We start from the raw sequence: 16122 nt of genomic DNA on the forward strand, positions 1-16122 counted from the left end.
AAGAGATGACTTAGTCTCTTAACTACATGTAATGCAGAAGTGTGTATGCCATAAATGGCCCACAAAAGTGTTTAAAAGTTTTAGCTAGACCTCAGAGAAAACATTTTCTTTCCGTGTCTTAGCAACGAGGCATGGATTTTCAAATATATTAAAAGCTGCTTTGGAAAGAAGGGGAGTACAAAAACCTCCCTTTGAAAAGAACAGAGGTGATAGTCTTAAGTTGCATTAGAAAATGTTTAGGTTAGAGATGAGATTCAGGGGACGGCAAGGATGGTTGTGAACTGAAGTAAGTGCACTGTATGGAAGTGTGGCATCAGTAGTGCTGCAGGCTTTTAAGGTTAATTTTGGCAAGTCTTTCTAATCACATATAATGTAATTGCTTATAACTCTTCCCAAAAGACTTCAAGAATGAGAGATCAATCTGACGAATGCTGTCACATCAGGAGAAACCTTGATAGCTAATCTTCCTACACTTTCTGTTTGGCTGATCTTTTGGAATATCTTTGATTATTGTAGATGCATGTCCCCCATCACGTGACTGAATGAGGGCCTGTCAGACGAGCGGCTGGGAATAGGCATATAAGCATGACACATTGCCTTGGCAAGTTTGCTGTTCTAAAGCAGAGGAACTTCTTTTACATATATAGTAATAATAGAAAATGCAGCTTGAAGAAGAGGGGCCTGGACTAGGAGGCTTGGTGTCCTGTATTGGGTCTATGTGGCAAGTTCTGGTAGCAGGGAGGCTACAGATACAACTTCTATGTGCAGATGCAGAAGTTGCATTCATATCTCACAGGCTCAGTTCTGTCTGTCTCCAAGAGGGACCTGCTGATGGCCAAAACTGAGCTAATCAGTGATGATGGTATATTGCCTCTGTGATAAGATACTTGAGGAAGTGTAAAAACTGCTGTGCAACAGGGATTGGGAAAGAGGGCTGAGAATACGTGAGAGCCACAGCTCTGCAGACACAGAGGTAGGTGAGGAAGGAGGGGAAAGACATGGTCAAGTGCTGGAGCGTAGATTACCCTGCAGCCTGTGGGGGAGACGGTGGTAAGGCAGCTTGTCTCCCTGCAGCCCATGAGCATCTACGGGCTGTGGGAAACCCATGCTGGAGCAGGCTCCTAGCAGGACCTGTGGCCCCATGGAGAGAGGAGCCCAAGTTGTAGCAGGTTTGCTGGCAGGACTTGTGACCCCGTGGGAGACCCATGCTGGAGCAGGCTGTGTCTGAAGGACTGTGGAAAGGACCCACACTGGAGCAGTTCATGAAGAGCTGCAGCCCTTAGGAAGGACCCATGTTGGAGAAGACCACAGAGGTCTCTATCCCATGAGAAAGTTCTTATGCTCGAACAGGGAAAAAGCATGAGGAAGGAGTGACAGAAAGTGTTTGGGCTGACTGCATCTCCCATTCCCTGTTGCCCTGCAGTGCTTGGGGGAATGAAGTAGAGGAAAATAGCTAGTGAAGTTGAGGCTGGTAAGGAGTGGGATGCCTTTAATTTTTTTATTATCTTACTCTGATTTGATTGGTAATAAATGAAATTATTTTCTCTGAGTCAAGTCTGTTTTGCCTGTGGCATTAATTGGTGAGTGATCTCCCTGTCCTTATCTCAATTCATTAGTTTTTCGTCATATTCTCTCTCCTCTCTCCTGCTGAGAGTAACGATTAAGGCTTTGGTGGGCACCTGGCATCCAGCTGGGGTCAAACAACCTCATGTCCCTTTTTACACCCCTTTGCCTGGTTCAGTGAAGGCAAAGGAGTGTACAGAACCAGTTTTGGAAGTTTTTTGAATTCAATTAACTTGAGATAGGTAATTAGTAGCTGTAGTTGTTTGACTTGATTGTGAATTCTTAGAGTTGCTGGAGACTTTTCCTATGGGAAATCTAAATTTCTTTAAAATTGAGCATTCAGATGCTTGACCAAATACACAAAGCTTTAAGCTTACACTTTGGTTTTTTAATGCACTTCTGTTAAACTGTTTCTAGCTTGTTTTTTTATTTGGTAATTTGAATTATGTTATACTTTTCTTCTTCCTTAGTATATTAAAAACAGAAAAAGAGAAAGTTTGGAGTTTTTTTGGTTTGTTTTTTTAATGTGTAGGTGGCTTCTGGTTTCCCAATTCTTTGAAAAAAAATCTCACTAACACTAGAATGGTGTGCATGACAACAAATGAGACTTACTTCTAGGTTTTCTTTTGTGGAGTGTTACATGAGAGATTCACCATGTTTTAGTCTGCAAGATGAATGTATTGGCAGAGTGGTCCATGTGTTGTAAAGGATATTCCTAACATGCATAGACTTGTCTTCAGTGTCTAGTATCAATATTTGTGGTCCTTCAGACTGTGTCACTAGCCTTTATCCTGGAGCCTGTTAACCTCCTGCAATTATTTTCATGTGTATTTTTTCTTTGTATTCAAATTCAAAAAGGCATTCAGCTACACCTGTATTATGTGTCTTTAAGAATGGCTTTCAAAGATGAAGAGAGTGGGGAATATTGGGCTCAGTTGGATGTTTACTAAGGAGTAACTTTGAACTGACAGTGTCAGGGTATAGGGCAGATTAGATCATTGTTTTCCCTGTACTTTCCTTAACAGTTTCATTGTTACGTTAGTAAAAGCTTATTAGTATTTAAGGCATGTGAACTGAAAGTTAGATGCAGTTGAGTGGAGATGTGTGAAAGGAATGCATGTGGCTTCCAATTATCTGTGAAATACTCATGGTGAAAATAGTTGAGGCAGTACATGTCACAGCTTCCTTAAGTTCCTGCTCTGGCTTGTCGTTTAGATATACTCTGCTTTTATGTTTCTATCCTGGTATTTTTTTGCTGTGATGTATGTATTTCATCTAAAATTAGTACTGGTAACAGTAATGTTACAGAGTTTTGTCCTGTTTTGAAATTAAAAGGTATATATAGGCATATTTTCCAACATAGTAGATACTTTGTTGAAGGATTTGTTTCAAAGTATTTGAAAACATGGAACTTGTTTGTGTGTGGAATTTATTTATGAAAATTTTATTTAATAAAAATGTATCACACAGGCTATTCTATTTCAGAAGACCGGCATCTTTCATTATGAGAGTGTATGTTTATTATTTGAGATAGCTACACAACACAGAATTCAGAATATAGGGTGAATTCGAGACAGTATAGACCAGATTTTCTAATCAGTGTTTGAGTGTCAAAATAATGTGAGGTAACTTTGATCAAGGTGCTAATTTTAGCTACTCTTACACTCTCTTCTCTCACAGCCCCATGACTTTGATGAATGCAGATTTGATATCAGCGTGAATGATAGTGTTTGGTACCTCCGGGCTCAGGACCCAGACCACAGACAACAGTGGGTAGATGCAATAGAACAACACAAGGTATGTAATTTTCTGTTTTCTAATTTCATTTCACATTCCCTCATTAGATCAAGCACAGTGCTTGCAGAGAGTTTAAACTTCTCTGTACAGTCATTGAAGTACTCACAGTATTTATGACAGATAAAAGTTCAAAATTGAAGCTGTGTGTTAAATATGTTTCAAAGGAATTGGCTTACTTGTTCTTCATAGATAAGACTTTACTGGAAGCTAACAACTGTGAGCCTTTCTTGAGCTCTCTAGTTTGAAACAAGAAAAGCTTTCATTATGTTTGAGTGACGTTTTCATGGTTTTGTCCATTTCTCACTGATTATTGAATTGCTTCTTATCTATGCTAGATGTTAACTTGTTAGTCTTAGAGTCAATTCTCTAGGTTATCATTCTGGTTTTAGGCTCCTCTTTTTCATCATTTGACCACTTTTACTGTATCTGCTTACTGGCTTTTGTCTCTTTGTCTTTTAAGGCACTACTCTTCATCAGCATTTTAGTTCAGCTCTTGATCTGTTCCTTGTATCTTCCAATGAACTCAGCTAATTTCATTTTCAAAGTACCTGACCTTCAAGCCCTTCAGATCAGGTAGAAAGTACACAAAACATCCATTATGTTTTCAGGAACAAGATAGGTACTGTCCCAAGGTGTAGCAGTAACCTACAATACCTGGCCTCTCAATCTGGGTTACATAGGTATTACAGGAATACGAATTATTATAGATATCCAAGCAGGTATGAATTTTTACCTTGAGCTTCTTGAAGTGTTGTCTGTATAGGTACTGTGTGCAATTAAGACATTTCACCTATTGGCCATTCCTTGCAGTAAGCAGTACCTGTTCTTAAATTTAAAGTGCTGCCTTTTGATAATGGTTCTCTAAGAAAAAAATCATCTCAATTGGACTATGCATCATCCCTTTATATCTTGGCATTTTGCCTTCATTTTGATACAGAGGTAACATTAAAACATATGGAATTAAGTTGCAAAGTCAGGGTTCTTTCCTGTAGTCTAATGAAAAAATATAGTTAACAGTGGAGTGTTCTTGAGACAACAACACTGCAATTTATTCCTAGTGCAATACCTGAGAGAAATTTCTCAGGAGGATACACTGAACAAGTTACTGGATTGCATATCCATAGAACTGGCATTTCAAAAACTGGTTTATAGGCTTGGGAGTCTTCAGGTATGGTTTAGTTTAGTCATGGAACTTGATAGCTCTAGGCTAAAATTCAGACTAGGTTTCCCGAACCATTTAGCTGGGGAAATGCAGAACTTAACTGGAAGCTGGATAAGCAGAAATGCGGTCTGTGTCATTGCATGCTCCTCTGTAGGAATGAGTGATGAAAAAACACAGATCCTGTCTTAAAGTCTGCTCATCACCTTTTTCATGCTATTTTTCTATTCCCTTTTGTAAGGCTCACCTTAACCATTGCTGAGTTCTGAGCTGCAAGTTTATGGAATCACCAACTTATAATATGTGATCGTTGAATGGTAGTAGTTTAGAGTTTGCCATTTTAAGTGTTAATTTGGAATTGTTTCTCTGAACTGTTTTTAAAAAAAAAAAAATCTTGTGTTTTTCAACACTGATTTTTTTACCTCCATTAGTGCTCAGCCCCTGTAATGAGGTATCTGTTTATTTTGCTTTGTTGGTCTGGTATTATTGGTAAGATTAAGTTGTCTTATTCAACCTCCTTTTCAGATCATGAATGAGTATTGAGGAGTACAAATTCTAGCGTTCCAAAAGTGACCTCCCTTTGTAAGGATGCCTGGCTAATTATACAGTTTTTCCACTTCAAAAAAATAATATCTTAGCATTGATTTAAGTTTGGACAGTTTAAACTTCCATGCTTTGCAAGATTTTGGTAGTTATTTAAATAAATAAATTGTACCAGATCTCTGCCTTTATGCTTCAAGGAGTAGAATGAAGGGTTGGTTATTTCCACTACCCATTTTTTTCCCTGTATTTAGAATTATTATAGGGATAGAGTTAATGAGAGCGTTTCTCATTATTGTAATAAAGTTATTTTCAGCTTATTTTTTAAAGAGTGAGGATGTTTTGGAATGTTGTAGAAACAGAAGAAAAGTATGTCTAGAAGTAGGAAGTGGTAATAAGTCTTGTATATGCTGAACTGACAAGAAACAGTTCAGTTTGCATCTTGCATCTAAGATAATAACACTGGGCTTGACTGTTCCAAATCTTACGGCTTTTTCAGTATGTGTAGTTTGCAGTTTCATGGCTATTTGACATTTTTCAGTTTCTTTCATACTCCTTTTTGCTCTCTAGTTCTTGCAATATTTAAGGCAAATAGCAGTTATTTTCATTCTTAAATGGAGTAGAAACTATTATGGCACATCACTTCTAAATAAACCATCAAAACATTTAGTAGTTAAAGCAATACATTATTTAAAAGCATCCTTTTTGTATTATGCAACTAAGTATCATGAATGTCATGATCAAGACAAAGCAAGGAAAACAGCAGAAGTTACTGCAATCTTGTAATAATAGGTTAGACTCAAGTTGAAAGTATATAATGGAATATCAGAGTTACTAACATCTTCTTTCCAGTGCAATATTCCGTTGCCTTCATAACAGTAGTAGTTTTGTGTGATAACTGTTGTAGGTATAGAGGTGCATCTGTTCTTCTAGCTGATCTCAGAAAAATATACAGTAATCTTATCACCAGAAACATTGGAAAAGTGCTGTATTTACATGAATAGGTGTTCGATATAGTTAAACACAACACAGAAGTGTCCAAATCCAGTCTTCACTCAGGTTATTATAAGTGGTTCTTGAAGAATATGTCTCTAAATGTCTTGTTTCTGTATTTTCATTGAGGGGTTACTGCTATGTCCTGTAATTTTTATATAAGTTTGTATGGAAAATATTTAAGAAACAGTACATTTTTCCAATATAACTTTGATAGGATCTGAAAAAAAAAAAATTCGTGGAGCCTGGAAGTTAGTTCCATTTTTTGTTCAAGTTTGTATGGACAACACTTAAGTGAGCCTTAGTTTTAACTAACTCTTCATCCATCCTTTAATTTATTTTGGCTCATGCAAGTTTTATAACCAAAAACTTGACTGAGGGTGGGAGAAGATGGGCAAAGTATCTCATTGCACTGAAGAGTTCTGATTTTTGTATTGCTTACTCTGACATTTTCTGAAGGAACTTTCTGGTCCGGTTACCAAACCTCAAGAAAAAGTTCCTTAAAAAGCTGTTCCTTCCGGGTGAAATGTGTTTTGACATATAATAGTTTGAATAAAATCAAGAGAGGAAATTATTTCCTGTACTAAACAGTTATTTTTATTAACATTAGTCTACTGCTACATAAAGTACTTTTTTTGTTTGTTTTTGAAGTTCTTTGTTGCTTACTGAGTGGGTAGGTAGTTTTGGTAGGCTGCTTAAGCTATTTGCTAACAAAAGGGTGTTTGTGAGATTTAAAGTAGCATGTCACAAGGTTGTTGATCTTCGGAGTAAGAAAAATAGACCGAAACTTTGACTGTGTTTCATTGTGCTCCAAACAGAGGGAACACTGATTTAAAATTAATTTTATATTAAATATGAGTATAAGCAGACATAGAAAAACTTCATGCTTAGCAGAACCAATTAGTAGCTGATGGCTGAGAAATGTAAAACAGCTAATGTTCAAACATAAAAACCATTAGAATTTGCAGAGGGGGTTATAATTGTATTTTTCTTTTCTTGTATTGAGGTCCTGGATCTTTACCCCATTAAGTGTTTCAAGTATCGCTCTAAAATGTTTATTCATGGCCCTGAACTGGAGGAATGATACATCTAAAACTACTATAAAGCCATCAGTGAGGCAAACGAGGAAATAGTTCACGTGTAACCAAGAGTCTGTTCTTCTACTTAAACTTTTCATTAAATGTATTGATCTGGTGTTTCTCTGGTGTCTAAACATTGATGGTACTTGAGCACCACAGTGCTGACGTATTTCGAAAGCTACTCTCTTAATAATAATTTGAAAGACTGCCTCCTCCAGGTCTCTCCCATGGTTTCAAAATGTAGTTTGGAATTTCTAACCTAATACTAGATAAACTGGCTTAAAGGTTGTTAGCTCAGTGCTGTGAGAAAGTGAGGGGAGTGAATTGCTGTTTGTTGTGAGAAACATCTGTATAAGTAAGCTTATTTTGAGCAAATGAACTCCTGAGATCCATATAATGATTTCTTGTAATATTAATCTTCTACTTGAGTTGAGAACCTGATGAGAATTTATTTCGAAATTAATACTTCATGAGAAACTACATCAGTTAAGGTTTGTCCCATTTTGTTCCATCATAGTTTTTATTTTTTGCACACGGACTCTTCATGTCTTCATTATTGACTTCGTGGCTCCTCAGCAAAATAGATAGTTTTTTTGGTCTTGTATTTGCAAAATCTTTTGTTTGTCAAACCAAAATACTGTTTTAAGTCTTGCTGAACTTCTTACAATATCTGATTTTGCTGTTTAAAACTGGAAATTTTTCAGAGAGATACCTAGATATCCAACAAGTTGGCATGTAGGGACTGATGCCTTAGGTTTTAACTTTTATATTTTTCAAATCCTGTGTCTAGTGTGGGTAACTCTGAAGTTTCTTGTGGCTTGCTAATTTCTGCCCACTTGTGCTGGGTAGACATAACAAAGCCTCTCCGGGCCTGCTCTCCAAGGTCACCCAGACTGTCCTAGACCTAAAAAGTATAATCCAAAGAGCTTCTAAGGGGGGCGAGTGGAGGGGAAATTCCATCATTGAACTGAAGCTTTAATTGGAGAATTAACCCTGATAGGCAAATGAACCAAACCTATAAAAGTGTGAAGAACTCGTGACCTGGGGTCCATCTTGGGATCCATCTTGGCAATAGCCTCTGGCTCCCCAGGGGGTACTTTGAAGGCCTTTCAAATAAATACCTACTTTTATTCCTTTACTCCTGTCTAGTCTCCGTTTCTTAGGGGCCTCTTAAGGCATCAGGACTAGGTAGGTTTTCTTTTTCATTTTGAAGTGATGATGTACAAGGCATTTATATCTAGAGCAGGAGGCATGAATCTCAAAGTTTGACTGTGGAAGGCATCAGGTAGCTATTTTCCAAACCTAATTGACATCTGTCCCTTTTCTGGGATGAAGGGACCTGTCCCCCTTAAATGAAGGTGGCCTGTCTCCCTCAGTCAAAATTTTTTGACTGAGGGGTGACTACTGCTTTATTGTTTTTACTCTTGATTAGATACTGGGGACGGTGTTAGCTAGTTAGAATAGGGGTATACAAAAACATCAAGAAGAGTAAAACATCTCTTTTTTTAGCTTTTTTTTTTTGCTAAAAAAGGGAGGAGACATGGCAACCTTGGGGACAAAGATAGTTTAGCTTTTAAGTAATTCTAATTTTGTGCAATTCTTTGTATACTACAACTTGTTTCTTAAAATACCAGTTGTCAAACCAAATAAGATGTTTTGGATACCATTTTTTGCATTGTTTAAGTGCAGACCTAGTTAAAATGGTGGAAAAAAACCAAAACACTGGATTTGGTGGTCTGTTAAATTCAAATTTAAGAAAAAGTTAAGTAATTATTAACTTGATTCATTTCATTTATTAAAACGAAATGTTTGATTCATTTCACTTGTTAAACTCTGATATATTTTCACACCAGTAAGCTAGAATTGAGATATTTACTTGTGAGGTGGTTATTTTCTGACTGTTGGTCCTAGTTCACAAGTTAATTTAGAAAACTGTAGAGCAAACTTGAAAGAGCATAATTTTGGTTGCAGTCAATAAGGGCACTTCAGGATATTGTTGTGAGAAACTTCAAAACTAAAAGCATCAGCAGCCTGAAATTTTAAGAAAATTCACTACATAAAATGGAGTTCCTTTCTCCCAAGTAAGCGAAAAAAGCTAGCAGTTACCTTATCTATAAGAGTCATTAGTTTGACTGTTACGGTCATCTGCATATTTTGTTTTTCCTTGTCAATGTACTGTTCTAAAAGAATTACTGAATGTGCTGTTACACATTGAAAAATATTGCTAATAACAGTAATTGTGATGTTGGAGCAGAAAAGGCAGCCAGGTTGAGAGGACAAGGGGTACAGGTGGGCTTTTGCTAATCTAACAGGACTGCAAAACCATTCAAAAGCAGAACTCCCGGTGGCTAAAACCAGAGCACCACAATGTTGTGCACTTGAGAAGCATCTTAATAACAAAGTAATCACAGAGTACCCTACCCAGAGCTAATGGACCCCCTCTCTAACTGCTCTAGTTGTTCCTGTTCTGAAACGTTGAGTTAATGTCAGATTGCTTAAATCTGTTGGTAATACAAGTCAGCTTCTGGATAAACAGGGTGAAAGATTTCAGGTAAAATATTGAAGTATTTATAAATTTAATTTGCCTTTTATCTTTGTGTTATTTCTCTTATGAACTTAAGTATAAGAGCTTCTGCATGAGTAACTTTTATCAAACTCAGAGGAAGCCTTAAATTTCACTTCAAACTTGGTTATAAGCACCCAAAGTTTCTCAGTTCCTGGTTTTTGTTTTGTTATTTGATTGTGTCAGCTTCAGACTGAGACCCAAGTGCATCTACCTGTTCCTTCAACCTATTAATGCCTTAAGAAATTTCACATTAAGTATACTTAAAGTCAAGCTTTTGTTTGAATACTGTATGTAAATATTGATCTATGAGATTTTTTTTTTTAGGTGCTCTAAAAAAACATTGAAAAATGCAAATAGAGGTAAGTTTCTCAAAGTAATATTTTACTAGCAGTGGGTGGTAGAGCAAAAAAATTTGACCCATTAATCAGAAACCATTATCAGTTTCAATTTGTGAAATATGAGCTCAGGTGATCAACAGTACAGAAGGGTAGTACATGTTTAACTTACCTGCAGCAATTTTAAGTAATTTTAAGTAGAGCTGTAACATTGAAGGCTGTGAAGGCAGGGCAGTTTCCTCCTTTTTTACACCTCTCTAATCTCGCCCTAGAACTGATTTATATTTTGTATACTGATAATGGCAGTAAAGACATGCAAATAAATCACTCCAAAGCTGATCTGGACTGAAATTAGTATTAGTAAGATAATTAGAATGAATAGGAAAGTATATGCAGAGGAATGATACAGAAACATTTTGACTCAGCATATTAATGTACGAAGCTTTAAAAATAGATATTAAATGAGAAGCATAAATTTCTGCCATCAGTAAATAGTTTTGTACATTAAATTTAGTGTTCCTATCTTCTGGCAGACCTTTGTGGAATTACTGAAACAAGATGTTTGTGTAGACTGTATTTAAGTGCATAGTGAAATGCTGCAAATAGTCTTCAGAAGTCTCTTTTTATGTTATGACCTTTATAAATCTATTCTTTTTTAATCAGCTTACTATATTGTTGACAACTAGTCACTGTCAATTTCTAGCAATGGTAAATATTCTAATATTGATGAGTGACTGTTAATTATAAATACAGTCTTGTTAATTACTTTAAAATAAAAACTTTCCAGCAGTGTAACTTCAGATACATCCTATAGGAGGGAGCAATAGGAGCAGTCTCTGTTGCCATATCCCTATCTACTTCCTCTCCTGGCATTCAGCTGTTTCAGTAATGTGTGATTTTTAAAGTATTTGCTTCCTCAGCAGTTGTTGCTGAGGTCTGAAAAGGAAAGAGAATGTGGCTCCCTAGTATTTTAATTTTTTGGTGTTTCTTACTAATACTAGTTCCTCTGGCCGTAATTTCACCTGTACCCATTCAAAAATAAGACTGACATAAGTGGAAGCAACAGTGCAGATGAAGGAAAGCATGGGATATATGGGAGTAGATATATATTGTTCAACTTTGGTTTTATTTATCAAGTACATAATGAGGATTGTTAGGAGTGTGATGATGAGGCCTCCTTTTGCTGCCTGTGTTGATATCCATGTCCTAAGTGTTGAAACAAGTTTCTTAAGTAATCTTGATGTCAGCTATTGTTTCCTATTAACCTGATTTGAATTTCCTTGTTCTTTTGTCTAATGCTCTGCAGCACACAACAAAGTCTTAAATGTTTCTGTTTGATGCTGACATGGATTGTGTAGCATACACTCTTACCGTTTCTGTGGTAATGCATTTTGCTCCAGAAGCTAGTCACCCACTGTCACTGTGGCGTTGTGAGGCTCTGGCTTGCAGCAGTAGTGCAGCTTGCCTGAGAGGAGGCTGGAGGACAGCATTCAGATATCTATATTAAACTGTTAAAAGCTATTTTAAAAGCCTATTTACCTGTTTAAAAGACTGAAATGTGTAGGCAAGTTGCTGATGAGTGGCAGAGACACACGCTTAAAGGTGTTGCAAAAACACCCTGTACTAGTTTGAAACTAAAAAGCCATGAACTATTGCTCAAGCTTATGCAGGAACTTAGATGTGTTTTTGTTGCTGTTCTGTCACTGCTGTATGTTGACGTTAAATATGTAACTTAAGTTCTTGTGTATTCACATTTGACATCTCCCAGCAAAGCTGAATTTGAAGTGTTTGCAAAACTGCTCCTTGATAACTAAATAGCAAAATATGTTCAAGCACGGACTTCTGAACTTGGCAGTAATAAACTTATTTTTATTGGATTTTCGCCAGAACCTTAGGTAGAGCGGGAAATACATAGGAGAAGGATGTGGCTGTCTCAAGTCTGGGCACCCTGTCTAGCTTTTCAAATTCACTCGTCCTTCAATTGTGAATACCATCTTTTTCTTTTTGCTCTTCAGTGACATCTAAGTGGTATAGATATCAGCAAAGAAATAAACTGAAGTACCCTCCTGAAGGAACAGTCATAAAATTCATTGTAATTCTTCCCCTAATATGAACTAAAGTCATCCTTTACCATCCACAGTGAAACATAGCATCCAGGTGCTATGTTTCACTGTAAGTTAGATTGGGAAGTGTTGTAATGGTAAGGGCTTATGGAATCACTTTAGCCTGTTTCTGCTGTCAGAGGAATTTCTTGCCATCCTCATAAAATATGAGTTCTCCTTTATTAAGTAGTCTTACAGTAAATCTAGAGAGGTTACTCTGTTCATTTTTGAAACACTTAAAATTTGTCTTTTTCTGTTAGACCAGTTCCCCATTCCTCAGTTGTTGTTCATGTGGATGTTTTTTACAGCTTTCTGATACCTTGTATGTCTCTGTTCCAAACTCAGTCCTCATCTTTCCGTGAAGTGTAGCACCAAAATAGAACTCAGCATTCCCGCTAGGATCCTATATGTGTTGCATAGAATGTAGGATTATTTCATGGATCTTGTATGCTACCATTTTACAGCACCATGAGGTTTTTTTTAAGTTACCCAGCTTGAGAACCACTAAATCTGATTCGTCTCTAGAACTATCTGCAGATCATTACCTATCCTGTATGTGTACAGTACCATATTTCCTGTAACCAAGTAAGCTTTGAACTCCATTTTTCTCCTGTGTACATAAGTGTTAAGCTTATACTGCTCTTCTGTCAACTTCAGTCTTTCCAGCTCAGCTGTTTTGGGTAATAATTATTGTGCTGTGTGGGTTTGGTTCAGTTTCTTAAGTGATCGTGCTTCTTCTAGTACTTTGTAAAGTATGGGCACCTGTCTACATGAAGAAACTGCTAAATGATCTAATCTATCTCAGTTCATAGCTGAGCTTGCCTGTTACTCTGTTGGGAGCTGTTTATCTGAATCTGGAGCTGTACATATATGTGCACTTAGATATATGTGCACTAAGATAATTTTAAATCTTTGTATCCATGAAAGCTGTGATCACCTGTATGTTCCTAATTAAAAACTGTTCTCTCCTATCTAGTCAGAGCATTAACAGGTAGTCTTCATAGTCTTAGTAGAGGTCTTGAACTCTCCTCTCAAGCCCCTGCCCCCAAAAGGTAGTGAACTTAGTTGAGATGGCTTACTCCTGTCTTTCCCTTAAATTAGCTAAATATGCTAATTGTTTCAAGATTCAAATGCACAGAAAGGTTAAAGTAAATTGCATAGCCAGGCTGGTGAACCAGAATGTTCTGAAATAGCTAATGGATGCCTGAAAGTTACAGTTCAAATTGCAGATTAGCAGAGTGTTGCCTTTTGGGTGCAATACTGTGTGAAGGAAAACACTTGAAAACTGCTAACTCGGATCAAATAATGTGAAAGGCTTGTGACACTACAGCTCCACTAAGCTGTTAAGAGTATGTCAGTCAACATTTTTGCAGTGCTATTTAACAAAGGGTGATGTACATGGCTAAAGTAAACTTGGTCTCAAGACAAATGCTCAGTCTTGAGGTGACTTCTAGAAGAGTCAACTTGCAGCTGGCTATGCAGTAAATAGCCAGTCTTACTGCTATAAACAAGTGTGATTCCAGTAGTAAAGCCAAAAGTGTTATTAATTCACTTTGTAAAAACTGTGGTAAATAATTTTGATAGTGTATACTTTCATTTAATAGAAGTAAGGGGAATGTCAAAGTTTGTCACTGGCAGAATTACATGCAGTTATCTTTAGGAGTCTGAGTTCTCCACGGCAGAATGATAGCATGTTTTTACAAGGTCTCCCTGAAAACAGTATTGTTCATTGAGACAGACCTGTGTCAAGCTTGATAAATGCCCCTTCAGATAAGGGTACGCTCTTGGTATCAAGAACGGAAAGTAGAGAGCTGCAGTGTAAAAGTAGTGACTAGTTAAAAGCTGGCAATTGCCAAATGCTGTATGCTGCTTACTCAGAATTATTACTCATCACCTCAAAAAAATACTGTGCATTAACAGCTTAATAGAAAAATCTTGGATACTCTGTATGCCTCAATCTACCAAAGTCAGTCTTTTTTGCTTTTTAAAAGAACTATTCTAAAAGAAAGGCTTTTCTTCAGTGAGCTTTCATTACAGTGAAACTCAGTGAGGTGATATTTACAGATCGTAGTTAATCCTCTTGCTGTAGGGAGGAGTGCTCAGCCACATGGGTGGAGTGCACAAGTACCAATGAGACTGAGACGTAGTAACATTGAACAGAGGTAACCTTTTGGCTCTTTGGAGAGAGGCACGCACACCACCACCATCCAGTGAAATTCCTGAAAAAGAGAGTAACTTCAGAAGCTAATGTGACTCTAAAGAGCTGGCAGAATTCTTCTGAAAACATGACATGGCTTGGGGCACCTGCTCTTTTAATCTAATGTCCTTGGCATTTATCGGAACCCCTTAAGGTAATTCTTCCAATATAATTTTCACTGTAGGTCAGCAGAAACATCCTTTTTTCCCTCTGAAAACAGATCAAGCATGAAAATATGCATTTGCTGTTATTTTAATGTCATCTGTGTACAGACTGACTGCAGAGGAAACAAAAGTCCTGCTCTTGAGCATATATATTTTAAATAGTAGGTGAGGAAGAAGGGGTTTAATATTTAACTGCTGGTGTTTAAATATCCCATACTGCCTGATATGAACATAGGCATTAGAAAACTGGGGGAATGGAGTGTCAAATAGAGAAAGGCGTCCATCCTTCTACCCCCTTGGTAACCTGGAATAATTTGTGAGGATTTGTGTATTACTGTAAAATTGCTTGTTTAAGCAAACAAATATACTTGAGGCTTCTCAGCTGATAAGAATTACTTGCCCTGATGTACAGTATGATGCTGGTACTGAAACTTGTCAATGTTGTAAGAAGCTGTACTTTCAGGGAAAGATTAAATGAATTATTCAAGTTATTATTCCTTTACTGTCAAAAACAGAGGGTTCTTTCTTTACAATTGAATTAAATATGAATTAAATTTCAGTGAGGAAAATTAAGCTTGGATATGTCTTGTACATTCCATTATTTTAGTGCTGGTATCAGCTGTATATATCAGCATATATACATGTGATAGTGTATGTCATTTGATGTTGCTAAATTTGCTAAGTGCACTTATTGCTGAAAACTGTGTATTTCCTGACAGAAGACTTTAGGGGAATGCCAGTGAATCAGCAGTTTCAGTTGACTACACAAGCGTGTTTGCTGCAGCAAACCTAAATGTTGTCACTTCCAAATTGTTGAAACTTCCCTTTCAGGACAAAAGACAACAGTTCTTTATCTGTCTTGGCACCCTTTTGCCGTTCTTGGGCCCATGTTCGAACAGCAGCTGTTAAATTGCAGCTTTATTAGTAAGTAGTTACAGTTAGTACTGTTGAAAGCTGGACTAAAGCTTTGTCCATTCCAGCCCAACACACTTGATGAATTATAAACAAAGCAGATTGTTTCACTTTGACCAACCCAGTCTTTCTTTGCCTGTGTGTTCTAGTTACGTTTCATAACAATTGCTTTGGCTTTGAAAATAGATATTATAATTCTCTGAAGAATGCATCCTTGTGGGGTGTAGGCCTGAATATGTAAATGGACGTGTTCTGAGCAGGAGGTGGTACTAGAGATCTTGCATCCTAGTCATTCTGATTCTATGGTAAAGCACATTTCTTATATAGCAGTTAACTCGTCCTTGCTTGTGTTATAATATTTTCTGCTTCCCAGCAAAAGAATTTGTCTTGGTTTTGAAAGACAGGTGTCTGCTAAGGAAGGCAGAAGCCTCCCTTGAAGTGGCAGATATAACCCCTTTCCCTCTGAGTTATTATATTTTGAAATCAAGGGCCTTTAGGCAAAGATGTGGGAAATAGGAATAACAGTTCTTTACTATTATATATCTATGTGTGTATAACAAGGCAAACAAACAGCAATAACTGCGGCAGTAACAGCAGACAGAAGCACAAACCCAGTCCCAGCCTTCTCGGCTGTCGGGCCCTTTCCCCTCGGGTGCAGTTCCGCTCGCAGCCGGCAGGGGCGCTGGCGGCTCCCGGTGAGCAGGGCAGGTGCGAT

General features: G+C 37.3%; 1 protein-coding gene across 1 annotated transcript in view; it reads left to right on the plus strand.

Moving 5' to 3' along the window:
* Positions 1-16122, plus strand: part of COL4A3BP (collagen type IV alpha 3 binding protein) — a 79408-nt gene that overhangs the window by 20249 nt on the left and 43037 nt on the right. The window contains exon 3 of the mRNA XM_017740649.1: positions 3244-3360. Within this exon, the coding sequence (XP_017596138.1) occupies positions 3244-3360 (117 nt within the window). The remainder of the gene's footprint in view (positions 1-3243; positions 3361-16122) is intronic.

The sequence above is a fragment of the Corvus brachyrhynchos genome, unplaced genomic scaffold (assembly GCF_000691975.1).
Source record: "Corvus brachyrhynchos isolate BGI_N302 unplaced genomic scaffold, ASM69197v1 scaffold467, whole genome shotgun sequence".
Classification (NCBI taxonomy): domain Eukaryota; kingdom Metazoa; phylum Chordata; class Aves; order Passeriformes; family Corvidae; genus Corvus; species Corvus brachyrhynchos.